We start from the raw sequence: 18,802 nt of genomic DNA, 5'->3' as shown, positions 1-18,802 counted from the left end.
GCGACTCAGGATTAGGTTTAGGAGGCTGCGCGGGGCCCAAATTCCAACTAATATTTTAATAATAATGAAGTTAAAGGTTGTAATTTTTTTCTTTATCGATTCTGTTAAATATCGCAAATATTTTACTAAAATTCTGAGAATCTCAGAGTCGTTACTCAGGCTTAACGGCCGAAATCGCTTAGTGGTCGTTATCAGAGGTAGAGACTTCCTACCCTGATCGGCTCAATCGATACGGTGTCCTTTCGAGTCGTTCGAGGTGCGCCAGCGCCGGGCGTCCACCTCGCGGTAACCTTGCGTTGTGTCAGTAACACTGGTCGCGGTATAACTGTACGGTGACTGAATGAGAATAGCAAAAACTTGGCCGCTGCGACTCATGAGCAGAATTTCTTCTCCTTTTTGTCGTTTTGCCTTTTTGCGTGCTCTAGGGCGACGGTTATCCTCTGGTCTACTGAACAATAAGATAATCTGGATTCAACTGTTATCGGATTTATTCCAGGTTTTTTTTAGTCGGGCAACTGTCCTTAGGGTCGTAGTCAACCAATAGGCATTTTTAACTTAAGTGACATTTATGCATATACTTACTCGTAAGAATTCCTGAAACAGACATGGCAGTTCATTTCTTTCACGATCTTAAGTAGGTTTATTTCAAAACCTGTAATGCTATTCTTAAAGTTTCCTATATCATGTTACAGGATTTTGTTTATGTAGGTAGGTACCTAACTATAATGAAAAACATAATGCCATAGCTTTTGAAGACAGGTATGATAAGTGAAAAAACTGGAAATATGGAAAATATGATATAAATTTTGTTGGATTTACGAATATAATAAACCTTCAAATTGCATTTACCTGTTCACACATCAGATAAGAGGTTTACATTGTTCAGTACCTCTAGTACGAAAAACTTTCGAGTTCGTTTCGTTGCGTATTCAAAGTGTCATCGAAAAATTTTGTATGAAAAATTAAACAGCGCCCCCTATATTATTAATTTTTCATACAAAATTTTTCGATGACACTTTGAATACGCAAACGAAACGAACTCGAAAGTTTTTCGTACTAGAGGTACAGGAATGAATCACGCCAAATCGAGCAAAAGTAAAGGCAACTTTCCGCTCAACCTAGTCTAGTTACAAAGTATTTCATTAATGTCACCAATCAATTAAGCATAAACTCCTGTGGGTTGGATTATAATATTGTGAGTGGCGATGACGGCATGGTCGTGGGCGGTATACAAATCGTTTGTGGCAACTGCGTTGTAATTAGTAATCGGTGGCACGTGGACAAGTGGATGCTTACATTATTGGTAGTAGATCGTTACGATTGGCCCGATAAGACTGCGCGGACGATGACCGGCCTTCACTCGCGCGCCGGCTGCGCCCGCGCCGCGCTGCCAGCGACCTCGCCCGCTCGTCTCGCACTCCGCCCAACCTATTCTGCGCTAGAACCATTCAATGTTTTTTAGTTCACCAACACTACCTAACTTTAGGGTCCCTAGCTCCTTACTTTGTACCTACCTAGTGAGGGGTTGTAAAAAATAGGAATACAAATATTTAGCCTCACAGGCATTTTTTCAGACTGCTTGATGGACATAAATTGAAATCAATTGAGGATAAGCTACATTTATTTTCTTTTATTCTTTTTCTTTTCTTTTCCTACAAAGTTTACCTACAGGAAACCTACCGTGTACTTAAATGTTTCTTTTTATTTTCTTATCTTTTAACTTTACCTATACATATTTATTGCTTTGTACATTTTAAGTACTAAATGTGCAACGAACGTGTGTAACTCACACTTGACAGTTTGTGCTCGTGCAACTTTTTATACAGATATCAAAAGGATTTTTTTTTTGTTTCGGATTAATTTATCAACAGCTTAATAAAAAATAACAATTCATTAGAACGAATGACAGCACATTAAGCTAAGCACATGTGAGTGAGCAAAAGGGTATCCCCACGTAGTTGAAAAAGCAGTTATTTTGCTATAGAAATATACATAGTGCTAGTCTGAAAATTTTAAATTTCATCGTTTATTCAGTTTCTTTTATTTTCGAATAACGTTTTGAATTCATTCGCATAATGAAAAATCATACCTAGTTTTTTTTATATTTATCTGACTTAGTCGAATATCAATCCAAAACATTGAAATTGTTGGAACCATCATTTATCATTCTATTTTTATTCGGCTCATTTTTTTTAGACTTTTTTTTTACAGAATTTCTACTTTATTAGGTAACTTATACCCCTAACGTCTTACATTCGAATTCTTCAGATTTAAAAAGCGAGAAAAGAGATCCAAAGCTTTTTCGAGGAGCAAAACACATTTAGTACAGGGACCCCAGTTTTACCTTTATTAAAACCTATCTAAGTAAAAGCTCCGATGAATCACAAACCCTTTACAGAGAACCTGAACTGGTCAAACCCTTGTGGAGATAAATAGGATCATTCGTTTTCGTGCCCCAAAAAACATCTCTCCCTGAAGTACGCATACATCTTCCCATCGTTGGTAAAAGTATTGGTATCAATTTAGCTAACACGCCTTGGTTTCTGCTGACATTGTAAGTAATTATTGTCCTTCTTACTGAGGATATCAAATCTAAGGAAATAATGTCAATCAAGTAAAATATTTGGAAATGCCTGAAAAAGTCTACTGGGTGGAATTTTGTAATGCCACCTGGAGGGAAAATACACTTAATACTATAGATAGAAAATTATACTCAAAGAAAACATTCCTTTATTTTTGAAAAGAAATAGAGCTGCATTCAAAGATTTCCGATTTTTTAATCGAAAATTCTCTACCATGCCATACAATTTTTAGTAAAAAAATTAAAATAATGTAAGATTTCATGGTTTTCCTTTCATTTGATTTATCAAGTTTGTTAGAGAGATATCATTCTTATACTTCACCCTTACGATCGACTCGAAAAATGCAGGGTGTAATTTTTAACAGATTTTAGTTGGTTCGAATCCTGGGTATGGCAAGCAAATTTTTTACCCCGTATAATGCTACGCAAAAACTATGAATGACTCTCAAAATCAGTTTAAAAGACATACTAAACATCAAATCATTCGATTCAATTAACTTAATAAAATTATAAATATACAGATCTACGTATGTGGGTACTATACACATATTGAATGCTCGATAGATATCATCCAATTTGCTACAAAGGATAAAATGAATTATACTGCTCGCTGTTGACAAACGATCGAATACGTAAGCAATTTAAAATTCAAATATTCGGACTACAGTCCAGCTGAATCAAAGCAAAACTACCTGGGTTTGAAGCGAGGTTTCTCAGAATGTGCATTGTGCTTTGACAGCAATGAATGAGTGCGCTTAAGCAAAATATTCAGACGCACCTTAGTGTATCGCTTTAAGTGGAGTCACGCAACGCCATTAATCGCCCCGGCAGTATTCTGTAACGAAAAAACATAAATTTTAATGCAATTTGAAAAACAAATTCATCTTGGGTAGCGGGATACGATTTAATTTTTGGAGGAGCATAGGATAGTCCACTGTGGAGGACAGTCTGCGTGCGTCTGGCCGCTTGAGCAGTAGTCTGTGATTACATCATATTATTATCAAGGCCTACAAACAAAATTGTTGCTGGTCAAAAACTTCTAAGGTAAGACTTCTGTTTTATTTTTAGCCTGTAGTCATACAACTAACAACTTAAACACATAAGTTTATCTCTGTAGTGTAACCAATGACGTATTAGATTATAAACATAATAGTATAGTTATACCTACGCGACATGATTCTAAAAATAAAGGCCGACAAGGCTTATCATCGACCGGACCATTTGGCGCCAATATCAAATATGTCTTGTACGCAGGTAAAATTTAATATAAAGATTTTTATCGCGTTTTCAAGGTGAGGATAGGTTAATTGATTAGATTACGGTTAAACATGACTGTAATAAGCGTAATATGATACTCGCACGATGATGAAGACAATGCTTAACAAATCACGTAGCATGCTTGCAAGTAGAATTTAGTTCTTGAATAGAGAAGGAAAATATAAGACTGTAAGTACTACACTCATTTATTTACTTTAATATTACCTATTATCCTAGCTAGTACAAGGACGTAATATAGTAACAATGTTCATTGTTTGCCTCAAAATAATATGGTTACGTTCATACGTGTAGGTAACTGCTGTAAAAGTTACATCAAACAGCGAGTCCGATGACATAAGCCTAATATTTTTATTGAATTTATTTATCGCTCCGTTCACTCATGGCCACGCTCAATGTTGTTCAGTCGTATGATTGAAGTCAGTCTGAATGATTGAAGATAAAATATTATGCCACCATCACCCTCGCTATTTGACAGGCGCATTAGAAATGCCATTTATCTTTTACCTAAGATTTTCTTTCTGATCGATTTAATGTAACAACTGTACCTTTATTCACAAGGTTATTTTATGAGTATTCGTGTGTGTCTATTCCACAAAATTAGTTAACTATAATTTAATCAAGTTATAAAATAATTTTTCTCCTAAATATTCTTCTTCAAAAAATAAAATACTTATGTTGAAGCAATAACATTACAATTATAAATAATTATCATTAATCAGTTTTTTTTTCTTTTAGGGTGCCATGGATTTGTTCTTCTTATGGCTCATAACTTTGGTTTTGGGTTTTTGGATATTTCGCAAAATAAATCAATGGCGGAATCTGCCTCCAGGCCCCTGGGGTCTGCCAATTTTAGGATATTTGCCGTTCATCGACCGTCATCAACCACACTTAACTTTGACTAAATTGTCCAAGACGTACGGTCCCATATATGGAATAGGGATGGGCAACATTTATGCGGTGGTTCTGTCGGATCACAAGTTGATAAGAGATGCATTCGCCAAAGACGCTTTTTCGGGAAGAGCTCCGCTATACCTGACTCATGGTATCATGCATGGCAATGGTAAGTTACTTTAACATAAAAAGTTTCGACAACAAAATTACACAATTTATTTATTTTTTCAGTTGTTCAGTCGATATTATTCATCATTATAAATATTTTTCCGCAGGAATTATTTGCGCAGAAGGACCGTTATGGAAAGATCAAAGAAAGCAAGTTTCAGCGTGGCTTAAAAGTTTTGGTATGAGCAAGCACAGTGTATCTCGTGACAAATTGGAAAAACGAATCGCTGCTGGAGTCTACGAACTACTTGAAGTATGGAAAAGCTTTTAAATTATTAGAAATACAATGATTAACATACTTATGTGTAACTTTGTACTTCTGTAGCTAAGCATACGTTTTTGATCGTATCAAGGTCTACATTACCGGTCAAATACTAAAAATGACCTTTAACGTACTTGACGACCTTCTATTTACAGTGAACTGTACAAAAACAATAGGTACAATAAGGTATTTTAATAAACACAATTAGTTACATTCACGCTTCGTTACATTAACACAAAGAGTCTACCTGCCCGACAAGACGTAAGAAACTTTTAAATTAATGCCTCTAAAGGTGAAGGTGGATGAGAGCGATCAAATTTAAGCACAAATTCAAAGTTTTTATCATAAGCTCAAACCCACATATTTCTTGAAAGTGACCTTTTAATGTCACTGACAAATGTTGCCGTGGCACGGGCAGCAAAAGGCAAAAACACGATCTCCAACTTTTGGTTTTGTTTTGTCTCACTTTTTATTCACAACCTGTGTCTTAAACGCTGAATATCTGTATACCTACTCAGTCAGTACTGCCTACTTTAGTGTCCTTAAATTATCATGTTAACTATTTCATTTAATAAATGTCTGTTACGATTTGTTAGGTAACTTGTTATATTTTGTATTGTTATTTTTATAATTAAACCTTATTCATGATTCTAGAATGTGGAAAAATCTTCTGGATCTCCATTGGACCTAGCGCACATGCTCACAAATTCTCTTGGGAATGTCGTTAACGAAATTATATTTGGATTCAAATACCCGCCTGAAGACAAAACCTGGAATTGGTTCCGACAAATTCAAGAAGAAGGTTGCCACGAAATGGGTGTAGCTGGTATTGTTAATTTCCTGCCTTTTGTTAGGTTTGTGTTCTTATAACTACTTTCAGTCATTCTTTTATTTTTATCGCTTACATTAACAAGTTAAAATTATATTTTCAGGCATTTTTCGTCTTCAATCCGAAAAACATTTGAGGTGTTGGTACGTGGACAAGCTCAGACGCATAGACTGTATGCTAGTATCATAGCAAGGCGACGTAAAATGTTAGGTTTGGAGACACCAGCTGGAGCTGAGTATTTACCTCATGCAGATCTGTTCGACGATCACCCAGAAGGTCATATTAGATGTGTTACATACAGCAAGCACGCTTCCAATGCAGAACATTTCTTCGATCCTAACATTTTAATCCCAATGGAAGATGAGTGCATATTAGATAACTTTTTAATAGAACAGAAAAAAAGGTATGAAAATGGAGACGACAGTGCACGCTTTATGACTGATGAGCAACTGCATTACCTTTTGGCTGACATGTTTGGAGCTGGTCTTGATACTACATCGGTCACCCTATCCTGGTTTTTGCTTTACATGGCGTTATATCCGAAAGAACAGGTATCAAACATCCTTTAGTATATAATTTTGATAGTTATTGACGTTCCATCGGCAACAGTGATAACTATCCATTGCCTGTCATGTCGTCTCGTTCTATCGCAAAGAATCACCATTTCATGAGAGCGAGAGCAAAAACAGAAAAGGATAGTTAACAGTGTGGCCGTGTGTACCTGTTACAATAATTTTACCATTTCGCAGGAGCTAGTTCGAAAAGAAATTTTGGAAGTGTATCCAGAAGAAGGCGAAGTGGATGGATCAAGATTACCATATTTGATGGCAGCTATATGTGAGACGCAGCGGATTCGATCCATAGTGCCTGTCGGAATTCCTCATGGCGCTTTGCAGGTAAATAAGTAAATATTTATCACAATTAAGTAATGTTTGGAAAGTTCGTCTTTAAGGGCATAAGATTTGAATTATAATTTATGAATAATTGCAGGACACCTACCTTGGAAATTACAAAGTTCCAAAAGGAGCTATGGTGATACCGCTGCAGTGGGCCTTGCACATGGACCCCGATGTTTGGGAAAATCCAGAAGAATTCAGGCCCAGCAGATTCTTAGCGGATGATGGCAGTTTGTTGAAACCACAAGAGTTCATACCTTTCCAAACTGGTAAAATAGTGATTTGTTTACAGAGTTTTACGAAATAATTCGCTCTTGTACTTATTAAAATTTTCAGTTTATGTTTATTAAAGATTTCTTTCTATAAATTACCATGACTCAAGAGGTGTCTTTTGGAGGTTGTTAAAAAGACTAAACAATAAAATAATTGTGGCTTCAGTTAACCAAGACATTGTAAACTCAAAGAGTTTTAATTACTCTCATTAATATCTTATTACCTTCGTCCATAATCACTTCGGTTGGTCAACCAGATAGCAAACCTGTACCCGCGCAAATTACGGCTTCTCAAGTTTTGTACGTTATTTTCAGGCAAGCGAATGTGTCCAGGAGATGAGCTCTCGCGGATGCTGTCATGCGGCTTGGTGGCGCGGCTGTTCCGTCGCCGGCGCGTCCGCCTCGCGTCACAGCCGCCCACGGCAGAGCAGATGCAAGGAACAGTCGGTGTCACTCTCGCACCGCCCGTTGTGAAGTACTATTGTGATGCCATATAGTGTTGTAGATCTTATGAGTATTTCCAGATTCCAGATCAAATTATAAGTAGTTGTATTAATTTGAGATTTTGATACGTATTTTTATAGTGAATTGTCATTAAAGGTTTTAGATAAAGTAATTTTTAGTTTTTACTCATTACCCCAGTAGTATAGCCTGACCAGGAACATAAAAACCCTGGCATAGAGGCGCGTCAATTGCATTTGATAGTGCAACACTGAGTACAGTCGTACCTGTGTTAAATTAATAGGCTAACTTTATGTATCAGGATTCAGGATTACGGGCTAATTTGATATTTTCATAAATTAACGAAAAAATATTATTATAGGTAACCTGGTTTAAATAAATTAAATGAAACCATCAATCGAGCTAGTAGGATTTATTTTATTATTCATCAATAATCAAATTCAGAACTTGAATATTCAACTGCAATGTCTGCTCATGAACGCTTCAAACTCGGTACTTCTTTCCCAATTCCATAAAATTCAACACTTAGAAAGTGACAAAAAACTTTAAAATAGGTAGTTGAAACAAACCACAGCTAATTTTCATAGTGGACTGTACTATACGATAAACATGTCAGTCAATTTGACAACCTTTGTCGGAAACATTATTCAATGAAAATATTGTCCGAACCCTTAGTATTTCTCTTCGACAAATACTTTAACACATTGTGAACCACTTTTCTTTCACGACTATAAAAAGATTTTAGCAATTTAATTCACAAAATCAATTGCGCACATTTAAAATAAAGTTTGTTTACACTTTGACAGCAATAGACTGACATGCAAGGTGACATGTCAATGAAGTTTTCAGTTACTGTTGCCATTAAAAGAAATTAGTACCATTAGTTTTCCGCAACATGGCGAGGGTTTTTATGTTCCTGGTCAGGCTATACTATCTATTTGACAAGTTGTTATCTATATATATAAAAATGAAACCCGTTTCGCGTTGTCACGGCATCACGTGTGAACGGCTGAACCGATTTCGATAATTCTTTTTTTTAAATGTTTGTGGAAGTCCAAGGATGGTTCTTACGGAAAAAAATATTAAGAAAATCTCTACGCTAAGGCGGTACGAAGTTCGCCGGGTCAGCTAGTAAGAAATAATAATTAGGTATAGTACTCTTTACCTATTTATTACGAAAAGTCGGAAATGATACAGCCGGCTATGTTCTGTAGGCTGATGATGATGGTGAAATAGTACTCTTCATTAATACGTCTGGTGTCAGATTTTATGAGCCTCTATAAACATATGTAATGCTCTGCTTCTAATTTAAATTTTCACCATTCGAGTTAAGTGATCAAGATGATTCAACATGTGAAAACAGTCATTAATTTTTTGGATAATTCACACAACATTATTAATGTGAATTAGATATCTTTAACTAATATAATGAATGAAGCTACATCTCAAAATAAAAAGTTTAAAGAAAGCCAAGAAAGGGTATAAATATGTAAACAAGAAATAAGTTTGAATCAATTAATTTATTTTCAACTAAGACCTTCATTTAGTAACTAATGCATAATTATGTACAAAGCTTGGTAAATAAATGGTAATATGCCTACACTAACGGTGAGTTGAAAGTAAAAATGACTAAAGTAAACAAACTGGTGGCAAAAAAAACAGTAATAATTCAGGATAGGGGCACATATTCTCCACCTTCTCCAATGTGACATCGAGTCTAAAATCTTGAGTCACCGATATCTACTGAATCTTACAGACATGGCGACGATTCCACGAGACCGTCTTAGTCTTGACACAAGTCCTCATATCTCATTCTTCAAAACAATCATAATTCAGTATAGACTAAACTTACACAAATTAACAGGACAGTATTTATTTATTTGTAGTTAAAACCTATCAACTCACTTAAGACTAGCTGCAGGTCAATTATGTTAGGGATGTTTCAAACCAATATTTCTTTTCTCGTTCAGAAAAGCTAGATATTAAATACCATTCATTGTACAGTCATACGTACATCCTTGAAGGCATGAGATCACACTCAAAATACAACACTCAAGTAATACCTACTAATAAATAATGATCTAGAATAAACTTAATTTGGTATAGGTACTAGAGCTTAATCAACTTATAAATTACTACAAAATAACGTTTAGTGATGTGTCATTTGCGCTTGAACTAATCTAACTAAAATCTATGAACATAATACTGCAAACACACATTAATATAAACATTAATATAATCTCAACGATGGGAATTTTCAATTCGTTAACCTAAAGCTACAGTTCACATTACAAATATTGAACACTTTTTTGCACAGCCTCGACTATCGTAACAGCGATGTCTTTAATAACTTAAAACTAGACTTAAATAAATGGTTGTCGATGCGCTCTAAAACGAGTGATCAGTGAATACTGGTGGGTGGGTAGCGGCGTTGGGTGCGCGTGCACCGGAGCCTACTAGTGCGCGTGCACCGGAGCCTACTAGTGCGCGCCGACGTGGCGCAGCAGGGGGTGGTCTGGGAGGGGCGCGGGGGGCTCGGGCTCCCCTCGCGGTACAAACTTGACTCGGAATGCCTTCGGCGCTATCGTTGCCCCTACAATGCCTTCCAACGAAGGCAGGGAGTCGCCCTCATGGAGGCATACATCAAACTGATGCATGATGCTCGAAAAGAACATAAACATCTCCATGCGGGCGAGTATGTCTCCCAAGCACATTCGTCGGCCGACTCCGAAGGGCATGAAGTACTCCGGTCTTCTGATCTTGCCGCTGTCATCAATAAACCTGCTTGGATTGAACTGCTTAGGTTCTTCCCACAGGTTTGGGTCCATGTGCACGCAGTTGATGAGCGGCACGACTTGCGACCCAGCCGGGATCTTGTAGCCGTCCAGCATAACGTCCCTGTAAAGATAAGATACATTGTAAAATCCAAAAAAACATAAATATAGAGGTGAATAAATGTTTAACTTACGAAATGTTATGTTTAAGCATGATAGATAGATAGCTTACCTAGTAGGAGAGTGTGTGGTAGCCAAGGGGACGATGCTGGACATGCGAAGCGTCTCAAGAATGGTGGTCTCCGTGTATGGAAGATTTGGCATATCTTCGATATTCGGGAGACGATCCCGGCCGACGACAGCGTCAAGTTCCTCCTGTACCTTCCTCTTCACTTCTGGATTCCGCAGCATAAAAACGATCATCCACAGTAAAGAAGATTTAATCGTTTCCATGCCAGCGGAAAAAAGATCGCCCAAAATTTGCTTCAGTTGAAGTTCTGAAAAGAAAAATAAATAGTTAGAAAATGTTTGCATTTTAAAAATTTGAAATTATATGGCACAGAAAGCAATAATATTAAATTAATTCAATGATATCGTGTAAGATTCAATTCAAAATTTCCCTTAAACTTGTAACTGTAAGCTGTTTTAGACTTGATAAAATTAGTAAAATCAACTTACCGTGATCACGACCTTCAAATAATTCCCCGGCTCTGCCTTCTGATTTGGCCTTCTCGATCTCAATCAAGTAGACGTCAATCAGATCTCTAGCATTGCCCAGGTCCAAAGTCTGGCGATGTTCATCAATTAGGGTCTGGTAAAATTCAAACATCTCTGCGCGGTTCTTAGCCACCTTTTCTTTGGCTTGAGCTTTCCCCGGCAGATACTGCAAGAAAACAAAATTCTTAGTCATCTTAAAGATTCAAATTTAAATATTCAAATTTCAAGTTTTTTTTGGCATTAAAACTTACGTTGTATAGCGGCACATATTCCCCATAGTGTACCTCACCGAAGAGCCGCATGCCTTCTTCGATGAGGAAATTTAGTCTTTCGAATCTTGCGTCACCATGGCTGAATCTTACAGACATGGTGATCCCGCAGATAACATTAGACACAGCTAACGCGAGAACGGGATTGGCGTCCACTGGCGAAGCTTCGGACCGTCTCAGTGTTGACACGAGTCCTAACACCTCGTCCTACAAAAAGAAAAGTATAATTAGTTTGATTTTTTTTATTAAAAAATACAAATACTGCATTTATTATTGTATTTTTTAATTATTAACATACCAGTATTCTGCCTTCCATGATTTTTTTCCCGTTTCCCATGTATGTCATCCCGAACTCGCGCAGCTTGTCGTGCAAAAACCGACGCTGACTCTTCCAGAGTCGTCCGTCGCTGTTGATGATGCCTGCATAGAGAGGGAGGCGTTTAGTGAGAGTCAGAGTGGGAGGGCACGCCGGCCGGCGGGAGGGTCGCGCCGCCCACATGCCCATGTGCACTGTGTTATCATACCGGCGAAAATTTATACACAAACGTTATCTAACAATACTAACACAAATGCAATTCTAAGATTGAGTTTTTTTATAGTTTTTAATATCATTATGATTTCAGTTATTTCATTGTGATTATTCTGAACTTATTTTAATTAAATTTTCTATAAAAAAATTACTTACCCAGGCCATCCAAAGTGTGCATGAGCGGAGTGCTGGGCCGCCCAGTGAACTCCTCTCTTCGGAAGGCTTCCCTGATGAGCTTGTAGTCACTTAGCACAACAGTCAGTTGATTACCAAGCCGAGCGGAAAACAGTGTCCCGTAATGGCGTGCGAGTTCCAAAAAAGTCTTATGCCGCACGCCAAGAAACGGAAGGTAGCCGACAACAGGCGGGCCCCACGGGCCCGGCGGCAGCTTCCGTATCTCCCGCAAAACCAGAGCCAGGCGCAGCACCAGTAATAGAGCGCCAATGGTCAGCAGGAGAGGTGTCGACACACTGTTTAACACTTGGTACAAGCCCCACAGTATCTTGGATTCAGCGACGAAGGAGAACATTTTTAAAGTTTATAAAGTCAATGAAAACTAGAACGAGTGAAAAATATTAAAATATTTTAAAATATCTTTATAACATTAACACACGTAAGAATACGATGAAACGATCAGTTACACAGAAGTGTGTATGTCGCGTGCGACCGTCGTTTGCGCACTGAGTTGCGGCTGGATGGCCTTGCGAATAAATACGCGCCGGGGTAGTGCGCATGGCTCGCCCACTGGCGCGGGCGCACCTCTCTCCGCGGCGATTTTCCGCCGGCCGTTGCGCTACGAGTTTCGTAGCACAGCCGCCGTAGCTCGTGTTTTTTAATGATAACGACTTTAATATTTTCACAGTTTAGTCTTCATCCTGGGTTTCCATTTTTTCTAGTAACACGTGTAAGTGTAGAATGGTTCAGAAAATCGTGTTAAAGTTAAATAGGTATTGCAGTGCTGAAAGTGCAACGTAAGTTTATATTGGCAAGAATTCAAGAGTGTTTTTTGTTGTGCCTGCATTGCGCTCATCCTGAATTTTAAGCGTAGTTGTCTTTGAGAGCAACCTTAGCGTTTGTATTGATGTCAGCGTGGTTGAATTTCGGCGAGGGGTAAGAGGGGCTATCGAGGTCGCGCGGGTGCGCATGCCGATGATAAGATTAACAAATTGCGTAAGTTGAGGCAAGGTGACGGCGGGTCGACGACTCGCGAGATGGAACCTTGAGCGAACATCGGCCACTCGACCTCTAACACCCGAATTTTCAATAGAAAATGCTCATTGGTATTTTAAATTACGAGCGATTCGGACGTAGTAACAGCAGTAGGAAACTTTAAGTAATACCAGAATACAAAAGGCACACGAAAATTAATGAAGTTTGATAAACGGCTAAGGTATTTAAAAAGGTTCGTCATCTATGGTGCCGATAAACTAATTGAAATAATATTAAGTTATTAATATTGTAATGAATGAATACTTATAAGTACTTTCTATTCCAAAGTTCAGTCATGTATGTATATGTATAAAAGTTGTGCAACTAATTATTACGTTTCTGAATGAGCTATCAATCAGCAAGCACTACGACAACATATTAAAAATAAGTAATTAAATGTAATTAAATTGGTACTTTTCATAAATCATTCTTGGTTAAAGGTCAATAGATAACTACGTGGCTGCTAGTTATTTCTTATAATACATATTTTTTCCTACAATTTTATTAGTAGCTACTTACGTAAATAAATATTTATAAGTAATTAAGTACCTATTTATTAATTATACAAACAAATACTGTGAATTTTATTGAAAATATTTAATATCGACAAGGAAAATAGTTAATAAGGATTTAACATTACGGTCAAAACCTACCTACATACTAACTCGCCTACATAAGTACTTAATAGTTATGGTAAAATTAATTAAATAGAAAAATTTGGAGGGGAACATCTATGTATTATGAAAGATCTGTAGATTCTTAAACATAAGTTTATATTATGGCCACCATACCGTACAAGTGCCGTGATATTAAAAAAAATGTAAGCTTTACTAGGCTAGTTAAAACGTTGAACCTGAAATATTTTTCAGCGTTCCTTGTTTGAGAAAATAACCGATATAATCATTAAGTAATTAAAAACGAACCGTAATAACTAATTCTGAATTCATTATGGCTTATTACATTCAGTTCTAAGATAAATGCAAAGTAGCAGAAGTGAAAGATAGTGCGCATGCGCGTGGAAGTACATACCGAGAAACAGTTGGTTTCGAATAGGAAAAAAACCGTTTGACACACAAACCCTTTTTACCGAACATTGCCCATTGTAAAAGTCTGTTCGAGATACACGATGAAACGACATTCCACTGCATCAAAATAGTGTCAATGAATCTCAAAAGCTGTTTAGTTTAGAATCTTCTCGAATGAATGAAATTATTTGTTTTGTTACTTTATTGTATGATTTATTCTTACTTTGTATTGTAAAAGTAATAAGACTATAGTATAGACATTTAACGAATTCTGAAACTTAGAAAAAAGCCTAAAACTTTCAATCTACAAACCGATAAAACTTTAACACGCTCAAAAGTTTAAATACGATTTTTGTATTTCATGCTGTCTTTAAGGTTCGTGCCTATTGCATCATTGCGTGGTCATTAGTAAAATAGAAGACATAAATTCACATTGGCACGTGCTTGGCGCATGGCATGCCCTGTATGTATTTTTTTATGAAACAAATACTTAGTGGATACGCAGGATTATCCTCGGTCTCAAAAATACACACATGGGAGCGCACCCACCCTGCACGCCTCATGGTGATGTAAGTATATCACAATAATGTAACAAGGTGCAACGTAATTATTGTGGTTATTATAGTATTCAATTATTATTTAAACGTACTACGTGACGTGACCGCTAAGCGAGTACGTTCACAAAATAAGCACAATTCAAAGCTTTAACGTATATTTACATGGTCACGTGGTGTGTACATGACATACCCTTTAAATGTGCGTGGACCACGGTCTCTTCAAATAAGCACAAGGCTCCGTACACACCACGTGGTGATGAACCGAACAACTATTTAGAGACTTCTACGCAAGTTAAACACTTGGAAACCTTTAAGGTAATCTCCACGTGGCCACGTGACGTGAGCATGGCATTCCCTACACGTCCATGGGGCACAAAAGTACTTGTGCTGGCCTCTCTGAAGAGAGATACAATAAAAGACGGCCACAAGGCATCCCACACACGCCATGTAGCCATGTGAATTTAAATTAACGACCACGCTATGGCACAATGTACATAACCTTAAAAAGTCATGAAAAATATGGAAATGCAAATGGAAACCAAAAGGATAAAGATTGTTCTAGTTCCTAATATTAATCCTAATATTCCCTAACAGGGGCCGTACCATTAACTACAAACTTGCTGTAGCTGTGAACAAAATTATTAAAATGTCATCACAACTCCTTTGAAAACTAAACGCTATGATTAACAAATTAAAAAATCACTCACGGCTTAGTTTAGTTAGTCGCCTTTATGCCACGTATGTAAAAAAATCTTCACTTGGAATTTGTTAACGTCTCTTGTGAACTGCTATCCTTGATGACTGCTCGTTCCAAAAAGGACGATCTACGGGACGATCCCCGCTTTTATATGGACCGCACACCATAAACTATTTTTGACCCACCGTCAATATTAATAAAAAATCTAATACCGTATATTTTAATAACGTTAAAGCGATATTCGTTATTTTAATTCGAAGGGATATTAAATTGCACATTGATTTTAAAATAATGTGAACTGATTTAAACTAAGTATACCTATCAAAATATTCTAGTTTGAAGCCGATGATACAGTTACCTGGTATGCAAAATTTGGATCACCGACAACTTAATGCATTAGGAAATATTTCTTGAAATATACCAACAGATAGCTGAAAGTGACCGATAAAGCATTTTGTCCACACTTAGTTTATGGGTGCTGTAGTTGCGTAAATAGACAATGGCTGGAGTAGGGCCACTGCTGGGGGCATATCTTACTAAACAGCCGGCTAAAAGCTTATTTCAATAATGGCGTTTTGTAGGCTATCTGCCTTGGGCGACTTATTCGTTTCTATTGTATTTACTTCCATTATAGCGAAAGCTGCTTTGAAAGGCCCGTTTGTAGATAAACAAATAATTTCTTAACTTTAGCCCTTTGAATCGAGTTTTTCCTAAAACTAGTTAAGTTCACACAGGTATTCCGTCAGTTGCAAATATTTTCTTTTTTAAAATATTTTTAATATCAATTTGTATTTAGTCTGTTGTTACAAAGTCGGTACTTAATTTATTTTAATAGTTTTTGTTATTGATTGAATGGAAACTTGTTAGTGCATCTGCAAATTAATTAGATTTGCGATAAGAGTTCAACAATGAACGGGATAATGAGTAGTATTCAACCGGCCGGCAAACTTCAGTCGCATGTAGGCCGACAAATCTAAATTGGCATTTGGCACAATTTGGAACTACACTTTGTCTAAGCAATTTGGGCTCTCTACGACGCCAGTGGCGCCCTCAATGCAGCTCTAGCGGTGCTCGTGTGAACGGCGATACTCGGCTAAAAGTCAATGACCGTCCCTTTTATCGGCTATGCACCGATTTATTGCGCTCATTATCGTATTTGACATCTAGTTGACCAACATTTGACAATATTTGGTTGGCCTAACGATTTGTGTGGCGACTGGTTTGAACCGAATGACCGATACATTTATCCACCTAGTTAAATCGTTTAGTACACACTAATACCTACTCTTGTTTAAGTTTATTAGTCGCATATTCGGGTCAAGCAAGTTAGGGAAAACCGTTAGTGGCAGCGCAGTACCTAATTTGTGTCGATAACAGTGTGCTGTTTTTCTATGGCAAATGCCGAAAGTTTCATTTTCAACGAAAATTACCAATAAAATCAAAATATACACTAAAACAACATCAACTTTTAAAAATTAATGCATTAACAGAACTCATCGCACATCAGCGCCCTCCTTCACATTCACAAATTAAGTTGTACAGTGTCACGATTACAATGAATTAGGTTGACCCACAAACAACCTAACATAAAAAATCGTTGTCACATAATTTTACTTTAACTATTTTAATATTTAAACTTACTTTTAATCATACTGTTATTTAAATGAAAATGTTTAAAAGCATCGATCCACAGCCGATTACTCAGTAGCACTAGCGCCCTCTCTCACATTCACAGATTATGTTGTAGTACAGAGTAGGTACGGTACCTACAACTACCCACAATTAAATTATGTTCGCGCTTAAACAGTTTCAATATAGAAATGAAATAAACAATTTGCGTTGCGTATCCAATACGTATTTTTTTAAAATGTCATGTTAAATCTTCATAGTTCAGTTTGTCTACGTCCACTTCAAAATTTTATGCATTAATTTCGTAGGTACCCACATCGTAAATGTTTGGATTCCCATTTCACTAAAATGAATACTTTATCCTAATGTAAGTCTAGTTTAGGCACTTGTATTATTGAATCATCAATTGCATTAGGTACCTAGTGTTACGCTGTCACAGTATTTAATGCTGTTGTGACATTATTTGTTTAAAAGCTTTTGTCACGTACCTACCTACCCACAATTTATAAGATTAGACATGTTCTTTTTTTTCGATACGTAGTCAGAGGTGGAATTGTGTAAAGCAATCGTAATCATTTGACAGTTCATAACGTACGATTATTCTGTCAAACGCTTTGTTTAACTGACTTAATCGTACGTTATGAACTGTCAAATGATTACAATTGCTTTACACAATTCCACCTCTGATTATTATCATCTGAGGTAAATCGTTTCTCATGTTTTCAGGTTATAAAAAGCCGTACATATTTTAGCTATTATAAAGCTACTTATTAAAAATTTTGTCTATTTCTCGGAGTTGATTTGAGTTGTACTACACTCGACAGCAAATAAATCGCACCACCCGCGACGCGAACTTTATTAAAGATTTTCTTTTGACACAATAATGGTGCCCCAACAATATTGGTGTTATTTGAAAGCCCAATAAATATCCTTAAAGAAAAACACATTTAATTTCTTAATAAATGATTAACATATACCATAAATGTGACTTGAAAAAAGACCTCACTTTGGGCTCACCTCTGGGATCAATTAGACCAAATTTTATGGTTATAAAACCAAATAATGATCACACGTGTCCTCTTTAACAGATGGATAGCGATTAATCCCAACTTAACAGTTTTATAGTCATAAAAAATGGCTATAGCGTAACTACCTATTTTTTGAAGAAGTGACTCTGGATCCTTGTAAAGACACATTTTTGGGGTAAAAACCTTTTCTTTAATAAAATGAAGTTTAGAACTAGGCTTTTAAATGGTGCCAATATTGGTGGGAAGTAGGGATGCATACGTTTGAAAATGCTTGTCGCGGGTGGTGCGATTTATTTGCTGTCGAGTGTATTGGTGACATTGAGGTGTCCTCTCCCGACCAATACGGTGCAGGTATTTCCCGAAGCAACCATGCCCGGTCAACACCTGCACCATGCGATATGTGAGAGAACCACTGCTCCTCTCTACCCACTGTCGTAAACAAGGTTGTAGAGCGGCGACTGTTCGATGCCCAGCACTGGGCTCCTCCAGCCATTCTGCCCACTCATCTAACATCAAAACACGGGCCTCCTCTCGCCAGTGCTCGATTTCGCGGGGGGCAGGAGGGTTACCATCGCGCCTAGCGGCAGCGGTTCGGTAATATACCTCTGACAGCACCTTGGCCTCGAGCTCCCACGGTGGAGTGCCCGCGAGTGCACATGCTGCTTCCCTTGAGGTCGTGCGGTATGCCCGTGCAATCCTCTGTGCCATTGTTCTTTGCGGCCTCCTCAG

At 37.3% G+C, this 18,802-nt stretch overlaps 2 protein-coding genes across 3 annotated transcripts; one reads left to right on the top strand and one right to left on the bottom strand.

The window, feature by feature from the left end:
• The first annotated feature begins 3,505 nt into the window (after window positions 1–3,505).
• Window positions 3,506–7,726, top strand: phtm (cytochrome P450 enzyme phantom). Of its 2 annotated transcripts, none has more exons than XM_028316836.1 (8): window positions 3,506–3,625; window positions 4,595–4,919; window positions 5,026–5,171; window positions 5,835–6,034; window positions 6,113–6,560; window positions 6,759–6,905; window positions 7,000–7,174; window positions 7,493–7,726. In XM_028316836.1, the coding sequence occupies exons 2-8, from the start codon at window positions 4,601–4,603 to the stop codon at window positions 7,672–7,674; spliced, it is 1,617 nt and encodes a 538-aa protein (XP_028172637.1). In that variant the 5' UTR covers window positions 3,506–3,625; window positions 4,595–4,600; the 3' UTR covers window positions 7,675–7,726. The 2 variants fall into 2 exon arrangements, with proteins under 2 accessions (XP_028172637.1, XP_028172636.1); XM_028316835.1 differs by lacking the exon at window positions 3,506–3,625 and adding an exon at window positions 3,921–4,027.
• Window positions 7,727–9,205: 1,479 nt separating this feature from the next.
• On the bottom strand, window positions 9,206–12,457 carry Cyp18a1 (cytochrome P450 18a1). Its single transcript, XM_028316829.1, has 6 exons — window positions 12,085–12,457; window positions 11,698–11,819; window positions 11,382–11,606; window positions 11,092–11,296; window positions 10,646–10,910; window positions 9,206–10,537 (listed from the first exon to the last, which is right to left on the bottom strand). The coding sequence occupies exons 1-6, from the start codon at window positions 12,455–12,457 to the stop codon at window positions 10,120–10,122; spliced, it is 1,608 nt and encodes a 535-aa protein (XP_028172630.1). The 3' UTR covers window positions 9,206–10,119.
• Between the last annotated feature and the right edge of the window lie 6,345 nt (window positions 12,458–18,802).

The sequence above is a fragment of the Ostrinia furnacalis genome, unplaced genomic scaffold (assembly GCF_004193835.3).
Source record: "Ostrinia furnacalis isolate ACB-3 unplaced genomic scaffold, ASM419383v2 OfSCF5921, whole genome shotgun sequence".
NCBI classification, from domain to species: domain Eukaryota; kingdom Metazoa; phylum Arthropoda; class Insecta; order Lepidoptera; family Crambidae; genus Ostrinia; species Ostrinia furnacalis.
Note: the sequence above shows the minus strand (reverse complement) of the source record. Positions and strands in the feature narration are given on the sequence as shown.